General features: G+C 33.3%; 2 protein-coding genes across 2 annotated transcripts; both read left to right on the forward strand.

Moving 5' to 3' along the window:
- Positions 1–7,616: 7,616 nt before the first annotated feature.
- Positions 7,617–8,555, forward strand: LOC105865681 (olfactory receptor 6C2-like). The gene has a single exon (XM_012754461.2). The coding sequence runs from the start codon at positions 7,617–7,619 to the stop codon at positions 8,553–8,555; it is 939 nt and encodes a 312-aa protein (XP_012609915.1).
- A 7,770-nt stretch (positions 8,556–16,325) lies between these two features.
- On the forward strand, positions 16,326–17,313 carry LOC105865874 (olfactory receptor 6C68). The gene has a single exon (XM_012754815.3). The coding sequence runs from the start codon at positions 16,375–16,377 to the stop codon at positions 17,311–17,313; it is 939 nt and encodes a 312-aa protein (XP_012610269.1). The 5' UTR covers positions 16,326–16,374.
- The last annotated feature ends 5,803 nt before the right edge of the window (positions 17,314–23,116 follow it).

A 23,116-nucleotide genomic window follows, 5' to 3' on the forward strand; every position in this document is an offset into this window, starting at 1 on the left:
TATCTAAATACCAATGACATTCTTCACAAAAATAGAAAAGAAATTCTAAATTTTACATGAAATCACAAAAGACCCTCAATAACCAAAACAATCAGGAGCAAAAAGAACAAAGCTGGAGGCATCACACCACCCAACTTTAAAATACACTACAAAGCTATCATGACAAATCAGCATGGTACTGGCATGAAAACATACACATAGACCAATAGGAGCAGAATAGGGTATCCAGACAAAAATCTATGCATTTACAGCCAACTTAGTTTTGATGAAGGCACCATGTGCATACTATGGGAAAAGAACAGTCTTATCAATAAATTGTTTGGGAAAAAATAGACAACCATAGGCAGAAGTATGAAACTAGACCCCATCTCTCACCATGTATAAATATCAGAGTAAAATGGATTAAAAACTCAATCTAAGACCCGAAATTATGAACTTACTGGATGAAAACATTAGGTAAATACTCAAGGATATTGTTCTAAACAGAGGTTTTTTGTGTAAGAACTCAAAAGCACAGACAACAAAAGCAAAATAGACAAATAGGATTACATCAAGCTACAAAGCTTCTGCACAACAGAGGAAAAAATCAACAAAGTAAAGAGAAAACCCACAAAATGGGGAAAAAAATCTTTTGTAAAGTACCCATCTGACAAGAGATTAATAACTAGAATATGTAAGGAACTCAAATAACTCAACAGGAGAAAAATCAAATAATCTGATTTAAAAATGGGCAAAAGATCTGAATAGACATTTCTTGAAAGAAAACATATGAATGGCCAACAGGTTTATGAAAAAATGTTCAACATCACTAATAACCAGAGAAAGGCACATCAAAACCACAATGAGATATAATTTCACCACAGTTAAAATGCCTTTATCAAAAAGACCAGGATCAACAACAGTTGCTGGTGAGGATGTAGAGAAATGGAAACCCTCATACACTGTTGGTAGGAACGTAATTAATATAACCACTATGGAAAAGAGTATTTTCATTCCACAAAAACTAAAAACAGAAATACCATATGATTAAGTAATTCCACTTCTGAGTATATATCCTAAAGAAAGAAAATATACTGAAGATATATCTACACACCTAAGTTTATTGCAACATCATTTACAATCACAAAATATAGAATCAACTTTTGTGCTCATCAGTAGATGAATGGGCAAAGAAGATGTGGTATATGTACATGATGGAATATTTTCAGCCATAAAAATAATAAAGTCCCATTATTTGCAACAACATGGATGAAACTGGAGGTCATTATATTAAGTGAAATAAGCCAAGCACAGAAAGATAAATATTGTATGTTCTCATTCATATGTGGGAGTTTAAAATAAAGTGGATATTATAAAGATAGAGATAATAGACTGGTGGTTATCAGAAGATGAAAAGGGGAGTAGGGAGGGGGATGAAGAGAGGTTGATTAATAGGTACAAATTTCAGTTAAGACCTATAGTTTAATAAATCAGTAGGGTGACTATAGTTAACAATAATCTAGTGTACATTTCAAAATACCTGGAAGAGAATAGTTTAAATGTTATAAGCATAAAGAAAAGATGAGTTTTAAGGTGATGGATTTTTCAGTTATTCTGATTTGATCTTAACACATATATGAATGTATCAAAATTTCATCTATACTCCCAAAATATGTACATATATTATCCATCAATAATTTTTTTAAAAGACTGGCAACAACATAATGTCTAGTAAGGACATTAAAGATACAAATTTCTTAGAAAAGATAGGGAATTTGTGAATACATTTATTCAAAAACAGCCAAAGGGCAGTAATATTCTATTCATTAAGTATAAATTACCAATAAACATTGAAGAAATTGCTATATGTATTTAGCAATTGATGAAATGTGAATTTAAATGAACAAAAGGACAAAATATTATTTGGGTCATTATTTTGGCAAAGATTTTCTACACTGATAATGCATTTTAACCTTGGGGCCATTAATGCATCTTCCATTCTCCAAGGACACTGTCCCAATTCCTACATGCATTAGTCATCTTTTGTTTTGTTTTTTTCTATAATATTAATTACCTATTATGTTTATTAGTTACTTTGAAGCAGGATTGCCAAGGACTTTTTTTTTTTTAATTTAGCTGATCCTACCTATTACAAGTTGACTATATAAAACATCCTCAACCATGTCTGTGGTGAAACTTTTAAGGGACCCATTCTGTATTAAGATGATTGTGTCAGGTCCTCAACTTTGCAAAAATTAAAGAGGATTTCTAGTTCTGTCTGCCCATTAATTAGTCTTTCCTTCTATTTAACCACTCAGATTATACAGAAATAATTCTTTTTAAATTTTAAATTTAATTATTTAAAATTTTGATATTGGCCTTCATGATAAAGGTTATACATAGGAATATAAAATTTGAATAGCTTGTATATGTATTTTCACTGCTACCTTTGAGTAAAAATTCAATAAAAAGGCATGACTAATTATATCCATATTGCTGCTAATACATTATTGTTTAGTTGTGAATCACACTAAGGATTTGCGGATAAAACAAAAACTAATGCCTGAATGACAAACTAAATAGTAAGTATTTTCATATCTCTCAAACCAACTATTTTTTTCTTTTGTGAAATTTGGTAAAATAAAATATTTCCTGTCACCTTTCTAAGCTTCTGTGTGTGTGTGTGTGTGTGTGTGTGTGTGTGTGTATTTTAATTTGGATAGTTCATAAGGATCTGAGGAATTAATTTTATTTCTTGAATATCATTTCTTTTGAGAATATTAATTATGGAAGCAAATAGAAGTCCCCAAGACTGTTTTATGGTAAAGTATGTGGGCAATAAAATAGTCAAATTCAACGGGCATAAATGTAACATTTATTGCCCCCACTGCCAACAGAGAGCCCATACATACACACACACACATATGCACACAACCTCAAATGCATAAATACACCTACCCCCAACCTAAAGAAATTTGGTTTGACATTTTATCTATAAAATATTCTATATTTTTTAAAACACAAATACTTTTAAGTATATTAAGCAGAAATCAATCAATTATACTTGCTTTATAATCTATTTGTCAGAATTTGATAATTGAAAAGGCCAAAAGATTCTTTCGCATCCTGGGATAATACTCAAAGTCAGCAGGGACTTTTGCTAGAGGTTGCAATAAGGAAGGAACAGAAGATGACTGCAAGAAGGAAGGAAGTGGGCATTGGAGAACAACCATCCTGTATTTCTCAATTTTAGCTGTTGCAGATATTTCCAGTGTGGATCTGCAGAACAGTACCACTATTTAGAAACAGCATTTAGAAAAACAAAATTATCTATGAGGCTGAATCAGGTTTTGCCCTCTCTGATAGTGTTTAGAAATTCTGTTGCCTCTTATTACATAAATTCTATCTGAGATCATTTTTTTCTCAAAGAAGGAAAAGGAGTAGGCTTTAGTTGGAACAAACCATCTAAAAGAGTTTTCTCACACAATTACAGGACTTTCTAGCTAAATATCCAGGTAAATACAATGCCTGAGAAAATTTTGACTATAAAAGAGGACTAAATTTTATCAAATGCTTTTTTCCACATCTATTGAAATGATCATATGAGTTTTATCCTTCATTTTGTTAATGTAGTGTATCACATTTATTAATTTGCATATTTTGAATAATACTTGTATCCCAGAGATAAATCTCACTTGATAATGGTGAATGATTCTTTTAATGTGGTCATGGATTAGGTTTGGTAATATTTTGTTGAAGATTTTTGCATCTATGTTCATCTAGATTATTGTCCTGTAATTTTCTTTTCTTGTAGTGCCCTTGTCTGGCTTTGGGATCAGGTTAAGGATGATCTTCTAAAGTGAATATGGAAGTACTCCTTCCACTTTGATTTTTTGAAGTAATTTGAAAAGAATTGGTATTAGTTCTCCTTTAGATGTTTGGTAGAATTCAGAAGTGAAGCTGTCCAGTACTGACTGGGTTTTTCTCTGATGGAAGACTTTTTCTTACTGATTCATTGTCCTTACTCATTATTGATCTGTTCAGATTTTCTATTTCTTCATCATTCAGGGGGGCATAGTTTGTATGTGTATGGAAATTTATCCATTTCTTCTAGATTATCTGATTTTTTGACAAATAATTGCTCATAGTAGTTTCATATGATCCTTTGGCTTCCTGTGGTATCACCTGTAATGTCTCCTCTTTCATTTCTGATCTTATTTGAATCTTCTCTCTTTGTTCCTTCTTAGTAATCTAGTTAAGGATTTGTCAATTTTGTTTACCTTTTCAAAAAACCGACTGTTAGTTTTGTTGTTTTATTTTTCTAACACTTTTCTATTCTCTATTTCATTTATTTCTACTCTGATCTTTGTTATTTCCCTCCATCTGCTAGCTTTGGACTTAGTTGGTTCTTCTTTTTATAGTTCTTTGATGTATACCATTAGATTATTTATTTGAGATTTTTCTTCTTTTTTGATGTAGGCATTTATCATCATAAATTTCCCTTTTAGGACTGCTTTCAGTGTATCACATGACTTTTGGTATTTCCATTTTAGTTTATCCCAAGGTATTTTATTTTATTTATTTATTTTATTGTATTTATTTTTTGAGACAAAGTCTCACTCTGTTGCCTGGGCTAGAGTGCTGTGGTGTCAGCCTACCTCATAGCAACCTCAAAATCCTGGGCTCAAAAAATCCTTCTGCCTCAGCCTCCCGAGTAGCTGGGACTAGCAGGCATGCGCCACCATGCACGGCTAATTTTTCCTATATATTTTTAGTTGACCAATTAATCTCTTTCTATTTTTAATAGAGATGGGGTCTTGTTCTTGCTCAGGCTGGTTTTGAACTCCTGACCTTGAGTGATCCTCCTGTCTCAGCCCCCCAGAGTGCTAGGATTAGATGTGAGCCACCACACCTGGCCATCCCAAGGTATTTTAAAATTTTATTTCTTCTATGATCTTTTGGTTGTTTGAGAGCATGTTGTTTAATTCCACATATTTGTGTGTTATTCTAGATTTCTCCTATTATTAATTTCTAGTTTATGTCATCAGAAAAGATACTTGATATGATTTCAATCCTTTTAAATATGTTAAAATTTGTTTTGTGGCTGCACAAATAACCTATCTTGGAAATGTTTTGTGTACACTTAAGAAGAATGTGTATTATTCTACTGTTGGATGAAGTATTTTGTATACGTACGTTATGTCCGTTTGGTCTAAAGCATAACTCAAGTCCAATGTTTACTTATTGATTTTATGTCTAGATCTGTCTATTGTTCAAAGTGGGTTCTTTTTTTTTTTAATTTCAGAGCTTTACAGGGATACAAATGCTTTGGTTACATAAATTGCCTTTAAGTGGATTATTGAAGTCCCCTATTATTTTGCAGTCTATCTCTCCCTTCCAATCATTCAATAATTGCTTCATGTATTTAGGTGCTCCAATGTTGGTTGCACGTATATTTAAAATCATTTTGTCTTCATGACAAATTAATTTATTTATCATTATGAAAAGACTATTTTTATACTTGTTGATGTAGTCTATTTTTTATAATGTAAGTATAGCCACGCTTGCTCTCTTTCAGTTTCTGTTTGCATAGAATATCTTTTTCCAGTCTTTCACTTTCAGTATGTGTGTCCTTGCTACTAAAGTGAGTATCTTATAGGAAGCATATGGTTGGAACTTGTTTTTTCTTAATTCATTCAATGACTCAATATGTTTTCATCAGATAATTTCATCTATTTACATTCAAGATAATTATTGGTAGATAAAAAATTGCTACTGCCATTTTGTAATTTATTTTTTTATTGTTTTGTAGGTTCTTTCTTTCTTCTTCTCTTGCTGTATTTCCTTGTGGTTCAATGGTTTTCTGTGATGATATGCTTTGAATCCTTTCTTTTTATATGTTTTGCAACTACTATAGGTTTTGCTTCATGATTACCATTAGGTTAACATAAAATATCTTGTCCTTATAACAGTCTACTTAAAACTGACAACAATTTGCATTTAATTGTATACAAAAACTCTCCATTTTCACTCCTTCTCCCTTACCTTTTATAATTTTGATATCAAAATTTAGTATTTAAGTTGCTTTACACACCACCCTTAAGAGTATTAGAGAATTCTAAGTAAGTTGTCAAATATATTTCTGTGAGTTGTTCAAAATGTTCCCTTACCATCCTTTTAGTATCTGTGAGATCTGTGGTGATATCCCCTCTTTAATTCCTGATCTTGCTAATATGACTTCTAGAGCAGTTGAATAAGATCAATGAGAATTGACATTCTTGCCTTGATCTTATTCTGTTTTCCCTCTGTTCATGTTTTTTATTATTTTTTTATTTCAGGAAAATATGAGAGTACAAACATTTTGATTACATTTTATATCTTTGCCTCTCCCTAGCAAAGGTTAGAGGTATGCTCCTCCCCTCCACAATGCTCACTGCATCCGTCAGTTGTGAGTCTACCCCACAACCCCCTAATCCCTGGAGAACACCACCACCATTTGAGCACCATAGTGTTTATCAGTCAGTACCAGTTTGATAACAAGTACAAGTGAAGTCCATTTCTTCTTCTCTTGTGTCACCTCACTTCAGATAATGGGCTTGAGCTCAATCCAGGAAAATATAAGTGGTGCTAGATCACTGTCATTTCTTATAATTGAGTAATATTCCATTGTATACATATACCAAATTTTAATAATCTACTCATGAATTTGATGGGCACTTGGATTGTTTCCACATCCTGGCAATAGTTAATTGTGCTGCCATAAACATTCGGGTGCACATGTCTTTATTATAGAATGTCTTATGCTCTTTTGGGTAGATGCCTAATAATGCTATTGCTGGATTGAATGGTGTTTCTATTTTTAGCTCTTTGAGGTATCTCCAAATTATTTTCCACAGAGGTTGCACAATGAGATATCATCTAACCTCTGCTGGTGTTTTGTTTTGTTTTGTTTTTCTCTGTTTGTCACCCTGATTAGATGTTCAACAATACTACACAGCTCTTTCAAAAAACAACTTTTGGTTTTATTGTTTTTCTCTATTGTCTTTTTGTTTTCAATTTTATTGATTTCTGGTCTTATTTTTTCATATTGGAAATCCTCTCAGAAGTTATACATTTTATTTTCAACAATCAATTTTCTAAGATAATTTTTAGAGAACTGGTAAATTTTGTATGTTTTAAAATTTTTGGTAGAAATCAACAATCCATCAATCCTTAGTTCTCTTTGTTGGATTATTTAAGTATATATTCATTTATTTTCGTAGATATAGAACTATGTAAGTTACATTTTCATCTTGAATGAGACTTGATAGATTGTGTCTTTTAAAGTATTAGTTCATTTCATGTACTTTACCCAATATATATGCAGAGTTTTCAATATATTTAATTTCATCTTTTTAATACCTATATAGTCTATAATAACATCATACCTGATGAATTGTATCTTCTCTCTTTTTTTCAGATTATTCTCACAAAAGTTTTATCAATGTTATACATTCTAAGAATAAGCTTTTGACTTCATTATTCTCATTATTCTATTTTCTATTTTCTTCATTTTTGTGTTTTTATTTCTTTTCTTCTGTTTAGATGTTTTTATTTGACTTTTAAGATGCAGATTGCCTAAAATATCAAAGGTACTTATGAGAAATCACACAGCAATAACAACATTCATCTTGTTGGGACTTACAGATGACACACAGCTGCAAGTTTTGGTTTTTATCTTCTTATTTCTGACATACATTCTGAGCATAATTGGAAACCTGACCATTATCATTCTTACCCTGATGGATTCTCATCTTAAAACACCTATGTATTTTTTTCTTCGAAACTTCTCCTTTTTAGAAATCTCATTCACAACAGTCTGTATTCCCAGATTCTTGTATAGCTTATCAACTGGGGACAATACCATTACTTATAATGCCTGTGCCAGCCAAATATTTTTTATTGGACTCTTTGGGGCCACGGAATTTTTTCTCCTGGCGGCCATGTCCTATGATCGCTATGTGGCCATCTGTAAACCCCTGCATTACATGACCATCATGAACAACAGAGTCTGCACTATCCTTGTCCTCTGCTGCTGGATCTCTGGATTGATGATCATCATCACACCACTCGGTATGGGCCTCCAGCTGGAATTCTGTGACTCCAATGCCATTGATCATTTTGGCTGTGATGCATCTCCTCTTTTTAAGATCTCATGCTCAGATACTTGGTTCATAGAACAAATGGTTATAATCTGTGCAGTACTGACATTCATTATTACACTAATAGGTGTGATTCTCTCTTATATATATATTATCAAAACAATTCTCAGATTCCCCTCTGCTCAGCAAAGGAGAAAAGCTTTTTCCACTTGTTCTTCTCACATGATTGTTGTTTCCATCACTTATGGCAGTTGCATTTTCATCTATATCAAGCCTTCAGCCAAAGAAGAGGTGGATATTAATAAAGGGGTATCTGTGCTCACTACATCCGTTGCCCCTTTGTTGAACCCCTTCATTTATACCTTGAGGAATAAGCAAGTGAAACAAGCTTTCAATGACACAATCAAAAAAATTGCATTTATCTTACACAAGTAAGAGCATGCTGAACTTGAGCAACTAAATAAAAATGAAATATTGGTTTCTTAACATCTTTTCTGGAAGTCCTAACTAGTTCAGCCAGATTAATGTTCTCACACTTGAATCTTGATTTGTGAAACTACTTAGATCAAAGAATTTCTTTCTTTCTTTAATCTCGAACAGAATTCTTTATTAAGTGAAAAGAACAGAATTCTTTATTAATTAATTCTATTATTAAGTGAATATGAAGATTTATTTCCAGGAAATTAAATATGTCTTCATTTTTCATTTGGATTTTTAAATATTATTCAAAAATAAATTATATAACTTGATAAAATAGTATTTATGATTACTGAGAAATTTTTGGAACAATGGTTTTGAAAAACTTCTTTATTTTAAACATGTAGATATGCTGAAACATTTAAAATATAAAAAGAGGCATTTAATCTTGCTTTAAGGTATTAATCAAGTAAAATTAAAACATACTGCAACCAAAGGGAGAAAACAAATACCAAGAATCTGGAAACAAATATGGCCTACAAAGGATACCAGCAAGCCAGAATATTTACTACTTTAAAAATTTGGAGTAAAAGTTAGAACATAGCTGTTTGACAGTAACATGCACACACACATCTCTGTATACACACACAAACAGAAAAAAATAAAAATAACAAGAAGACTTTCCTTCTAGTTTTGTCAGAGAAACAAGTATGAGTTTGTGCTTTCTGCCAGAAATAACCATAAAACTGAATCAACTATATGAGGAAACTTTTGACAACAAGCAGCTCAAAATGCTATCCTCCAGAAAAGGGAAATGTAGTGCAATAAATAAGCCTCTAATTGGCACTAACTCAGCTTGCACTATGAGCTAGAGACTAAGCCCAGCATGATTGTTTCTCTGAGCTAAATTGGTAAAGATTGAGGCAGATGAAATGGTTAGCATCTACAGGTTGAGGAGGAGGGATCTGTGCAAAAGGAGTCTGTGTGTGACGTTTCCCACGTGTACTTGACTGAGGGATTGACTGGATACATTCAGGGCAAGAGTAGTCTAGGATTACCAGAGACAAAGCTGAGTATTGAACAAGATGCTGAAGGCCAAGTAATCTGTGAGCTTGAAGTTTTGGTTCAGGCAAAGTAAAGAGACCTTGTTAATATCTCCTAAAAACTACAAGTTTGTAGCTGAATACTACCACTTAGGAGTACCTTAGGAGTAAGGACCACATCCTAGAGCAAGAGGCAGTACTTAGGTCTGAGGGCAAAAATTCATTTACCACATGTTCTTGTAAATAAACTTTTATTAGAATATGTCCACAGCCATTCACTTGCATAGTGCCTATTGTTTTCAACAGTAGAGTTGAATAGTTTAACAGAGACCTCAAGCATCAAAAAGCCAAAAATATTGATTATCTAGCCTTTTACATAAAAAGCTTACACACATTTGGTGTAGAATTTACTTTTTCATTTTTATGATTTTTATCATTTGGGAAGAAATAATGAGAGATAGATTGCTATGCACCTACACTCTCTTCATTTACCCAGATATATCTAAGAAGCAGCTCTTAAACTTCCTGGTCACCTAAAAGAATTCAGTTAAGTCCATGGCTCTGCAGTCTCTCCATTTGTCCCTGAATGTATTTCAAAACAGATTTTGAGGATGTGGTGGCAATCTGGCTGCTACATCTGTCACACCATTGATCACCAGGGTTGATTCGGCTGATCTGGCTGGCAAGGTGGGTGTCTCTTTCCTCCCTCACCGCTCCATGTGCATCCCTCCTCTCCCGAAGCTGCGCACTGGCAATTGGTCTAAGAAGACAACCTTCCCCTACAGAGGAGGGTCGTTCTTCAGTCAAGTATATACAAGTAGCTGCACTCCCCTGCTAGAACCTCCAAACAACCTCTCAAAACAATTTTGAAAGATCATGAATTTTGGGAATCCTGCCTCTTCTATCCAACCTAGATCTCACACTAACAATGAAAATTAAAACCCATCAGTTTTTTATAACAAATAGGGAAGTCACCTGCTTTGTCATTTAAAAGGAAATTATGTTCAGCCCACTCATTTCTATAAATCTTGAATCTCACCTCAATCCTCCCTGAATATAATAAACCACATTGTGCAATTCAAAAATAACCCACCTATTCCCTATGGCCTCTTATTTCTGGTTAAGGTTATCTGCATGATCTGCCTGCCAGTTTGCTAACATCTTTTATGTGTCATAAATGTAAGATATCATCCCTCTCAAATGCGGTTTGGCTGAAATGTCACACATCCAGATATTCCCACACTTGCATAAAAACAGTCATTCATTTTTGAACAAGACTACCTTGAGCTAAAGGGACTACCCAAGATGAAAATTTTTGACACTGGTTCTTATTTAATTCTGCTGGAAAAAATTAACTGCTTTCCTAAAAATAGTGTATTTACTAATCTTTATGTTAGATTTGTCTCACATTTTAAAAAATGAAGATTTCTGGTCCTTGGCATTCAAAATAGATATTAGAAATTTCTTTTTAAAAATTCAAATAAAATTTAAAATTACATATGTCAAAAAAGCCATATATGACAAACCCATGGCCAACATCATACTGAATGGGGAAAAATTGAAAACATTCCCACTTAGAACTGGAACCAAACAAGGTTGCCCTTTATGACCACTTCTATTCAACATAGTGCTGGAAGTCCTTACCAGAACAATCAGACAAGAAAAAGAAATCAAGAGCCTCCAAAAGGGTCAAACAATCACTCTTTGCTGACAATGTGATCTTACATCTACAAAATCCCAAAGATTCTGCCATGAGATGACTGGAATTGATAAACAAATTCAGCAAAGTCTCAGGTTACAAAATCAATGTACACAAATCAGTAGCATTCCTATGTGCCCACAACAGTCAAACTGAGCACCAAGTCAAAGACTTAATACCCTTCACAGTAACAACAAAGAAAATAAAATACCTAGGAATATATTTAATTAAGAAGGTAAAAGACCTCTACAGGGAGAACTAGGAAACACTGAGGAAGCAAATAGCAGAGGATGTAAACAGGTGGAAAACCATACCATGCTCATGGGCCAGCAGAATCAATATTGTTAAAGTGTCTATACTACCTAAAGTGATCTACAGATTCAATGCAATCCCTACTAAAATACCAACACATTTTTCACAGATCTAGAGAAAATAATTCTACGCTTCATATGGAATAAGAGAAGACCCCATATAGCAAAAGCAATCTTATGCAAAAAGAACAAATTGGGAGGCATCAATTTAGCATACTTCAAGCTATACTAGAAGGCTATAGTAACTAAAACAGCATTGCAATGGCACAAGACCAGAGGCATAGACCAGTGAACCCAGATTTAAAATCATCCTCATATAGCCATATAATCTTTGACAAAGCAGACAAAAACATACACTGGGGAAAAGAATCCTTATTCAATAAATGGTGCTGGGAAAAGTGGAAAGCCACACATGGAAGACTGAAACAGGATCCACAGCTTTCACCTCTCACAAAAATCAACTTACAGTGGATAACAGACTTAAACCTAAAGTGTAAAACTATAAGAATTCTAGAAGAAAATGTTGGAAAAATTCTTATAGACATCAGCCTAGGCAAAGAATTTATGAAGAAGACCCCAAAGGCAATCACAGCAACAATAAAAATAAATAAATTGGACTGATCAAATTAAAAAGCTTCTGCATAGCCAAGGAAACTATCACAAGAGCAAACAGACAGCCTATAGAATGAGAGAATATATTTGCATGTTTTACATCCAATAAAGGGCTGATAACTTGAGTCTATGAAGAACTCAGGAAAATCAGCAAGAAAAGCTCAAACAACTCTGTCAAAAAGTGGGCAAAGACATGAACAGAAATTTCTCAAAAGAAGATAGACTAATGGCTAACAAACATATGAAAAAATACTCAACATCTCTAATCATCAGAGAAATGCAAATCAAAACCACAATGAGGTATCACTTATCTCCAGTGAAAATGGCCTTTATCAAAAAGTCTCAAAACAATAAATGTTGGTGTGGATATGGAGAGACAGGAACACTTATACACTGCTGCTGGGACTGCAAACTAGTTCTACGTCTGTGGAAAGCAATATGGAGATATCTGAAAGAGATACAAGTAGAACTACCATTTGATCCAGGAATCCCATTACTGGGTATCTACCCAAAAAAACAAAAGACATTCTAAAAGAGCCATCTGCACTAGAATATTTATAGCAACATAATTCAAAATTGCAAAGAGGTGGAAACAACCAAAGTGTCCATCAACACGAATGGATTGATAAAATGTGGTATATGTATACCATGGAGTTCTACTCAGCCACAAAAAACAATGGTGATCTAGCACCTCTTGTATTATCCTGGATAGAGCTGGAGCCCACTCTACTAAGTGAAGTATCCCAAGAATGGAAAAACAAGCACCACATGTACTTACCATCAAATTGGTATTAACTGATCAAAACTTAAGTGTACATATAGGAATAGCATTCATTGAGTGTCAGGCACATGGGAGGGGGGAGTAGAGGATGAGTATATCACACCTAATGGGTGTGGTGCTCACTGTTTGGGGGATGGACATACTTAAAGCTCTGACTCGGGTGAAGCAAAGGCAATATATGCAAACTCACATTTGTGCCTCTGTAATATGCTGAAATAAAAAAGAAAAAAATAAAATAAAATATTTTTAAATGATCTTTAAAAAAATAATCTTCCTATTTTTTATAATATCTATCAGTTTTTAAAGAGTAGAGGGAGAGTTTTTATGTCAGTTTCTTTGCTTTAGACAATACAAGAAAGAAATCAAACATCTTATCAATTGACTTACATTATCCAACACCATCACAGTGTGTCTGATGCTTCTGCATTTTCTTGTCCCTAGAGGCTCTGTCCCCATTGTTGCCAATGCAAGGGTGATTGCCAAAACTGATTATATTGAAGGTTCCTTAGTGACTTTTAAAGCTGGGCTCCAAGGACTCTTTTGTTTGTTGACTCTTTTGACTTCTGTTGTAGATGAAATATATAAATTAACGAGTTATAATATTCAGTGCCCAACATGTTTGCCTGACCAATAAGTCCAGAAGATCAACTATTCCCTGTCAGCCAATAGCTCATGGTGTTCCCAACACGTAACACTAGGTGTTCTATTATTTTAGCTATTAATACCAAGAGGACAAGAACATATCTTCTTGTTCTAAAATGGCAGAAGTCCTATCATGGAAAAAGCTCTGTGAAAGGTGGCTCTGGTCATTTCAAGGGACTTTTCTGGTTGAATATGTTTCCCTGAGAAAACTTAGCATTCACATGTTTCCACTGGAATATTCCTGTTCAACCTCTCTCTTATTTTGAGCATCTGCAAATAAACTAAAAACAGATATCATGAAATAACTTACTGCTAAAAGGGTAAGTATGAATATATTTGTTACTCAGTTATTTTTAGTGTATGTATGCATATATACTGGCAGGAAGAGAGAAGTGGGTGGGAAATGTAATGATATAGTTCTCTCTTTAAGTGAAGTATTAGACTTAATCAATATGTTGAATATCAATGCTAGCACTTGATGGAAAAATCAATCCTACAAACATTTATAAAATTTTTTTCCTAGAATGATGGCCCTAGAAATCATTACCAGATCTGGGTGGGAAATATTCAGAAATAAAATTCTCTATAAACACACATATATGCAAAATAAAAATTTAAGTGTATATACACACACAATAGCAACAGACTGAAATATTGGCTGAGATTTTATTATTCATTTCTGATCTTCAAAATTAAAATACTTTCTGGAAATTAAACACTCAATGTAGGATTTAGTCAATATGGATACGATGGGATTATTAAATATTTAATATTTATGCAAGACTGGATTCAGAAAAAGCAAGATATTGATGACTGAAGAGGAAATGTAGTTTTAAGACCCAAGCAAACCTGAATTCAGTACCGAGAGAACTCCTTCATGGTGAATTGAGATAGTGAAAAAGAAGAAAGGACAGAGGTTCTCAGTGTGAGCCATAAAGTCACCTTCTGGTGATAATGCTCTGGTCAAAATGGTATTAACTTCCTATCAAGCTTTATCCACCCTGAGTCTAGATTAAGATCCCTGCCCTATCATAATGTCTCTCCACCATAAGACTTCCTTCATTGTATTGGGTGTATAGTAATAGAAGGCAGTGCTTACTTGGTTAGACAAAAGAAAGAAAGACGGTGTTCAAAGTTCTCAGAGTACATGCATCAAGACTTTTAGGGAAACATTCTAAAATCATAAAAAAATGGCTTATTTTTAAAGATTGCTTTTGCATTTAGTAAAGGTAAGAAATTTTGCAACTCTGAAGACATTACCTGCAAGTTAGAAACCTGTGCATATCTAGCAATATAGTTGAGATTACATAAAAAATAACTCCCACCTAGCTATTGATCTTAAAACAGAATAACAGAATCCCTAGACTTCACTCTTAATATTTCACTAAAAGAAATATTGAGCAAATATTAAGAGATCAATATACTAAAAAGATAAAGAATAAAATTGGGAGAATTACACAGTTGCACAATGGCAACTTTTACTCCCCATCAGCCCTAATATTATACGTGAATTAAATAAAGGATTGCAGATAGAGTGACACACATTTAGTTTTTGCCCTCAATAATCCTATTTACACGAGTTGTATCAACATAATTACTAATACTGTCCCCTTTGCTTCTCAAGCATCTTGGTTTAGACGATAAATTGCATTGGTACTATTCTACCTTTGTTTCAATTGCCTATAGAAGCATGTCTTCAGGAAACTAAGACATGCAAGTAAATGTGCACCAACAATCAGAGTACAATGATTAAGAATCTGGAACTCTGGAGTGTGTGTGTCTAGCCATTTATTATTTAGACAACAGTGGCCATGTACTTACTTCTCTGTGCCTCAGCTTTCCCATTTTTAAATTAGAGATAATATACCTCTACTTTATATAATATATAATTTATAATTTCTCTAATCTGAGTATATAAATGAAATCATAAAAATATAGCTGTTATGTTCTTCAGCAGTTCATTTATTATACTCAAAATTATCTCATAGTGTGATAAAAGAGCATACCAAAATAATCAGATTGTATTACACAGCATTATCCAAGGGGTAGATATAATAAATAGATAATGAAGCTTAGAAGAAACATATAAAATTACAAATGTGGATGATTCAGGGTCAAAACATGTTTTTCCTTTATAGTGAATAACCCAGAATTAAAAAACTATCAAAAAACAAATAAAAATACATCTCAAGGGAACTGAAATGCCTTGTGTGGGTCCTGATCTAAAGCTTTATTTTAGGATTTTAACAATTCACAAATTTTAAAGAAAAGGAATGAAAATTAAGTGAATTTTTTTAAAAAATGTAACTTATGAGTTGATGGAAACATTTGGCAGCATAAGAACAGTAATTAAAAACTAAAAATAAATTTAATGCAATCAAATAAAAAGGCACATGATCCAAGATAGGAGTTAAAATTCTTAATTCACTATAAATATATTCCTATAGCATATTAATAAAAGAAATGTTATGCTATGGTTCAATAACTAAAATTTATAAAATAATCTCATTTGGCATTCTGTATAAATAGATTAGGGGAGCTCAACTTACTATAAAATATGCTAATATATAGTAGTATATGTATATATATTTTTTCACTATGAAATTTTTCAGATCAACAGGTAAAACTTACAGGTGTTGGATGAATTGAATAGGCACAAGAGTATCATTAGCTGATTTTGGCATTGAATTCTGCAGTTCAAATTTCTCTGACATTTACATGTAGATTTGGCAAAATCCAGAGGACAATAATGCGAAACCACACAGCAATAACAACGTTCATCCTTCTGGGACTGACAGAAGACCCACAGCTGCAAGTTTTGCTTTTTATTTTTCTATTTCTCACCTACATGTTGAGTGTAACTGGAAATCTGACCATCATTACTCTCACTATGGTGGATGCTCACCTTAAAACTCCCATGTATTTTTTTCTCCAAAATTTTTCTTTCTTAGAAATCTCATTTACAACTGCTTGTGTTCCAAGATTCCTGTACAGTATATCAACTGGGGACAGAACAATTACCTATAATGCCTGTGTCACTCAACTATTTTTAACAGATCTCTTTGGGGTAACTGAATTTTTTCTTTTGGCTACCATGTCATACGATCGCTATGTGGCCATCTGCAAACCCTTGCATTATATGACAATCATGAACAACAAAGTGTGCAAAACAATGGTTATTTGTTGTTGGATGGCAGCATTTATGATTATTCTCCCACCACTTAGCTTAGGTTTTGATCTGGAATTCTGTGACTCTAATGTCATTGATCATTTTGGTTGTGATGCATCTCCTATCCTGAAGATATCATGCTCAGACACATGGTTAATAGAACAGATGGTGATAGTGTGTGCTGTGTTGACATTCATCATCACACTCATGTGTGTAGCTCTTTCCTACATTTATATCATCAGAACTATTCTAAGAATCCCTTCTGTTCAACAAAAGAAAAAAGCCATTTCTACCTGTTCTTCACACATGATCGTGGTTTCCATCACCTATGGCAGCTGTATCTTCATCTATGTTAAACCATCTGCAAAAGAAGAGGTAAACATTAATAAAGGTGTGTCAGTGCTTATGTCTTCCATATCACCTATGTTGAATCCTTTCATATATACCCTGAGAAATAACCAGGTTAAACAGGCCGTTAGTGACTCAATCAAAAAAATTGCATTTCTCTTTAAGAAGTAAAGTATATGTAAATTGACAAATCAATTCACAAGATCAACATCTACTTCTTATTTTTCATAAAGTCAATAACCAACTTTGTAATTTATTAACCTATGGAGCAATCAAGTTGACCTCATACCCATTTAATTATTAATTTTACATTAATTTATTTACTGAGAAATTAATTATTGACCAATACTCTATGATAGACAAAATATATCACAATAATCCTTTAACCAGATTAAATCATTTCTTTTCCTTCTTTTTAGGTGATTTTCTCAGATAATTTTATATGGGTGTGAAATCATTCTTTTTTTCCTAGCTTCCATGAGAAGTCATTCTTAATCAAGACACAAATTCCTCCCCCATTAAAAAAATGACAGATTTAACCAACAAACTTTAAAATGAACTCAACAAATTGAGAAAATTTAAAGAAAAACATTAAAGAAGAAATATAAGTAAAAGAATAACTTTGTGGTACAGTTAACGCAAAAGATGTAATATCGTAAATATATAGCAAATTTCTATAAGTCTTTAACACAACATTTGTTTAAAAACATTGGAAATAATATTTATTGAAAGTCCTGGAAAAACACATCTAGGAATTTATACCAAAATTCTAGTTGCCAATAAGCCTACTGATTGCAATTATTTTGGTATAGTAAAAAGGTTGAAAAAAACCAAATGAACATCACTTGACAATGTGTAAGTCAAGTAGGAAATTATGGCATAAGATGTAGTGCTCATCAGATGGTATAGACCTTGATCTTAGAAGGATATTAAAAATTTTTAAACAATATTAAAGGTAATATATACATCATTATTCCATTTAAGAATAATAAAATTTTATGTTGATGATAAATGGGCAGAGATAGATGATACACATTTTAGCCATCCCTTTCCAACACCCTGAGCACCAAGTACAATAGTTATGGCACAAAGCAGAAATCAGTACATATCTGATGAATGCATGAATGAATAATTGCATGTATGAAAGTTTGAATAGGTAAACAGATTATTTGTTATACATAGAAATGAAATGTGAAGATATACACCATACAATTTACAGCAGCCATCTTGTAAGAGGAGTGAGCAATGTCAAAGTCAAGAATATTCATCTATTCTCTAAGTCCCTATTGTTTGCGTTTATAGGTAATATTTGACAAATGCCTCTTGCTTTGTTTCTAAGCCTCCAATAAACAACTTTGTTGAATTGAAATTTTTAGGAAAACTTTCTCCATTTCCAATTTCAGTGGGGAACCCCATATCCCAAACTGTCAATTATTGCATTCCATTACCCAATCCATAGTGCTAATTCGGAGTTGTGATCTAAATCAGGGCAATCAGAGTTAATCAAGACTTTTTCTAGAAGCATGATACACTGCACATTCTTACTATGATATGGTGTGAAAAAGTAATATCTAAAACTGCTTCTGTTACTGTTCCTACCAGCAGAGAAACTACCGTGAGTAGGAGGCCAGCACAGAGAGAGGTTAGAGCATATAGATAAGTGAGTCACACAGAGATGGAGCTGTGGATTGAGCTGAGAAAGGTTAATTCCAAAGTTATACGAACACAGCCAAAAATGTATGTGAGATGTATGCATGTATATTTATGTATTTGTTATAGCCATTTAAGGTTTTGTTGTTACTTGCAAGTGAAATATTCTTCTTCATGAGAAATTGCTACCTAGAGCGCCAGCAAGAAGTGGCAGGTCTAAACATTGCAATTGTTCAACCAAGGTAAGAAAGAAGAAATTTAGAAATTTTGTTATATGGTAGTGAATGAATTGGTTACACTGCCTACCAGGCTTTTGTTGAGAATTCAGGATTCATGCCTAGTAAAACTGGAGGATTAGGGAACATAGAAAAATTTTAGGGTGATTGATTCTTCTAAGTAGCTTTACATAGCTTTCAAAAATGGTCTTATATTACAGAAAAATAAAACATACTTCAAAGTCACTCACCTAAAAGATAGAAAGGATGTGAAATTATTTCTCAGAATTCCTATGAATTAGTAATCTACAGCCTTGCAAGCTTGAAAAAGTGAACTTTGTATATTGCAAGTCAAAGTTAATGAAAGTCAAGTCTGGAAGAAACAACTCTAGTAAGAAATAATATGGGCGTATACAGATGTTTGATTACGTAGGCCCTCTACCATAATAAATAATTTTCATTATGCACTCCCTGCTGCAACTGGGGGAAATGCCTACAATTTATGAAAGGGTAATAGGGTACCCATCCTGGAAACTAAAGGCAGATTAAAGGTGTTTCTCTACACCTGGCTATTGATTTGAATTATCTATGGGTCACAATCAAATTGAGACAGCTAAACTAATGAGAGATATTAGTAAAACATACTCATATGAGCCAGATATTATAAATCACAAGTCTTCAGGTTCAATTCTGAATCTAACTTAAAAATATCTTTGGCTTTGCTTCTGAAATGAATTGGCTCATAAGTGATCAGTAAATAGGGAAATATTGTCAAGAAAACATGGGAGTCATTTTGGTTTATTTACAATTTTTTTCCACTACATTAATATTTTGTACTACCAAGTAACAGCAAAGTACACTATCAGAGTAGAATGCAAGAAACCATAGAATAATATAATACCATGAAACAATGCTGACTTATCCAGCATTCTTTCTCATGGCTCATTTTGGTAATATGCTGTCTTGGAAGTACCCTGTCTCCATAACTCAGTATCTTCAGTTCTTTCCTACTAACCATTAAATCCAACTACTTTTCAAGGTAAAGTCTCATACTTATGATAGTGTTTATTTATTTGGAATTTAACACATTATTTTACTGTGCTAGTATTTTCATTAGAGTTGCTTTGCACAGACTTATTTTTTAAATAATGCTTGTCTTTTTGGTTTATAAATTTGTATTATTTTTATTGTTATTTTTAATTTTTCTGATTTTTTAAAATTTATTTTTAATTATTATGGGCACATAATAGTTGTATTATGATATGTGATGTTTTGATGCAGGAATTCTTGTTATTTTTAATGTGATTTCACCTAATACAAAGTTTTTCATGATTGCACATATTGCACTTTTGAAAAAGAGCCATAATTTAAGGTTCTGCAAAGCCAAAGAAATACCAAGTCTGCCTGACAACTTATAATTACTTAACTCCTCAGAAAATCTCAAGGCCCATACATTCCTATTTCCACCAAGAAGTAAACTGTTGGTTTTGTACAGATCCCTGTGGTGAAAAGCTTTAGCTTCAAGTTCAAGTATGTACACATTAAATGACATGATGAGGAGTACTTCCCAAATTTCTAAACCATGGGTACCTATATTGAGGACCAATTTGTTTGTTCCAGTTCTGGGGCAGATAATTCTTGCTATTTATTTCCATTAGGAAATAACAAAATTTATGGACTAGTTACTGCTATGCATTATTTCCCCATTATTCCAAATGAAAGTCATTTTCATTATCACCTTCTCTATCTCTACCATGGTATATTGGATATGGTGGATATGGCTAACCTTATTTAATAATAGTTTCCATGTCTGAGAAAACATGCATTTACAACTAATGAAAATAATTTGACATTATCCAATATTACTGGACTTGAAGGAATATACAATTTGAGTGTAGCTTTAGAGAGTTATTGATTGTATTCTATGTATCCTTGAACACTTTTAAAAACATGTATACTAAAACATGTACACTTTCAAAGGGTGAATTACCGGTATATTAATTATATCTCGACGTTTCAAAATATAATAATCAAAGTTTTAAAAAGCATATAATATCTGAAATTTACAAAAGCATATATAGGGTAAAGAGTGTGCTTGTAGATAAGATGCTATCAGGAAGGCACACATACTGTAGTAAATATACATGGCTTGTTTTTGTTCTTCCATTCTCGGCAACCTTTCTCTTTTTTCATGGTAATGTAAGGCAGAACAAAATAGGCTAATGGAAAACCAGGTTTTTCTTACGATTGAGTCCAAGAATAAATGATGTGATATAAGCTAATTCACATAGTATGTTCTATTTATCTAGCTGCTGTAGTGGCTTAAAATGACTCAACAAGCAGAGGCAGATCTTAATTTTTCCTAAAAATCCTCTGAACCAAACTATTTTTCTTCTCAAGGATGTTTTATATAAACTGCTGTCACAATTATTGCTAGTATGAAGAGAGCCAGCATGAAAATAAAAAGTCACATTGAGAGGAGAAGAACCTAGAAATTCTTATGGGGGTAAAGCCAGTAAAAAAAAAAAAAAATGACAGCATGAATTTTTGATTCGTATTGTAGCAAGCACTAGCCCTACCATCAGACTTTTTATCTCACATCAACCAACAGAGTCTATTGTTTGTAACCAGCTGGAAACTGGCTGTCTCACACTTGCAACCAAGAATTTCTAGCTGAATCAAAAGCCAATACCCCACATGCTTTCACAGCACTTTGGGCTTCCCTAGGGTTGCAAACAATAGAAATCATAATAGATTGTTTTAGTAATGAACTGAGAATTCACGTTTCTTGGTACCTATACCTTAGTATAGCTCCCTTTCACAGTCTCTGGACTTAGCCATATGACTAGCTCTGGTGAATAGACCAACAGCAAAACGATATAAATAAAGTGTGGAAAAGGCTTCCACATTCAAGCTAACCCTTCCTCTTGCTGCTTTTGAAACACAACTGTTACGTGAAGGTGCTCTGGCTAGCCTGCTGGAAATATGTGGGCTATTCAGAGCCAACATCAATGACCAGAGTTACAAGTAGGGCTTCCCAAAATAAGTTAGTCCCTAGCTGACCTACCAAATCATTGATACCACTCGAGTGAGCCCAACCAGCATCCCATGGAGTAAAGATCAGCTACCCCAGCTGAGCCCTTACCAAATCAACAATTCACAGAATTGTAAGCAAATAAATGGTGGTTAGTTTAAGCAATTAGGTTTTAGGAAAGTTTGTTCTGCAGCAAAAGCTAACTGATATAGTAACTGGCCCTGAATAAGGCAAGCAGAAAAGAGATTTACTGGGAAATATAGATATCCTGACAGATGTAATGAATCAGGCCTGGGATGTGATCATGAGCAGAGATGGACTGAGATGTAGGACGGGTCTGTTCTAAAGACCACAGATACTGTCCAGTACTCTCTATTGCTAAAACCAACTTTCATTTTAAGCCGAGCTGAGCCCCTGCTGCCAGATGTTAGCAATGCTGACGAGCATATCTCATCTCACCATCTTTCATTTTTATATCACTCACTTAACATTCAAGGCACTAGTTTTGAGAATCCAATTAGCTAATCTCAAACCATGTACCCATGCCTTGGATTCTGCAGGGGGTGAAAAGAGGGTATATTCCCTCTCTAGGCTTCTGCAGGAAAGACATGACCTTGACTCTCATCAAAATTCACACAGGATTAATAAAACTTTAAATAAACTAGGCAGGAAAAAATATTGTAAATACATTCATGGCAGAGAATCATTTTGATGCCCTAATATGCATATATATCACATAATTAGATTTACAAAATTATCTACAATAATGCAACTTGTGCTTTGCCAAATTCACACTTGCTTAAGGCAGGTGTTGGGAAATTGCAAAAAAGCAAAAACAAGGATACTTTCTGTGATGTTAGAAATGTTCTATATTTTGATTGGAATGAAGGCCAATTCAGGTGTATACCTTTGTCAAAACTCATCAAATGTACATTTTAAATGTATGCTTTCATCAACCTTATAAGATTGATGAAAATATTAAATAATATATGTTTTCGTACATCCATTGTTGTATGTATATCATACTTCACAAATGAATGTTCTGTTTGTAAGAGGTGTGTGTGTGTGTGTGTAA

Source organism: Microcebus murinus, chromosome 10 (assembly GCF_040939455.1).
Source record: "Microcebus murinus isolate Inina chromosome 10, M.murinus_Inina_mat1.0, whole genome shotgun sequence".
Lineage (NCBI taxonomy): Eukaryota > Metazoa > Chordata > Mammalia > Primates > Cheirogaleidae > Microcebus > Microcebus murinus.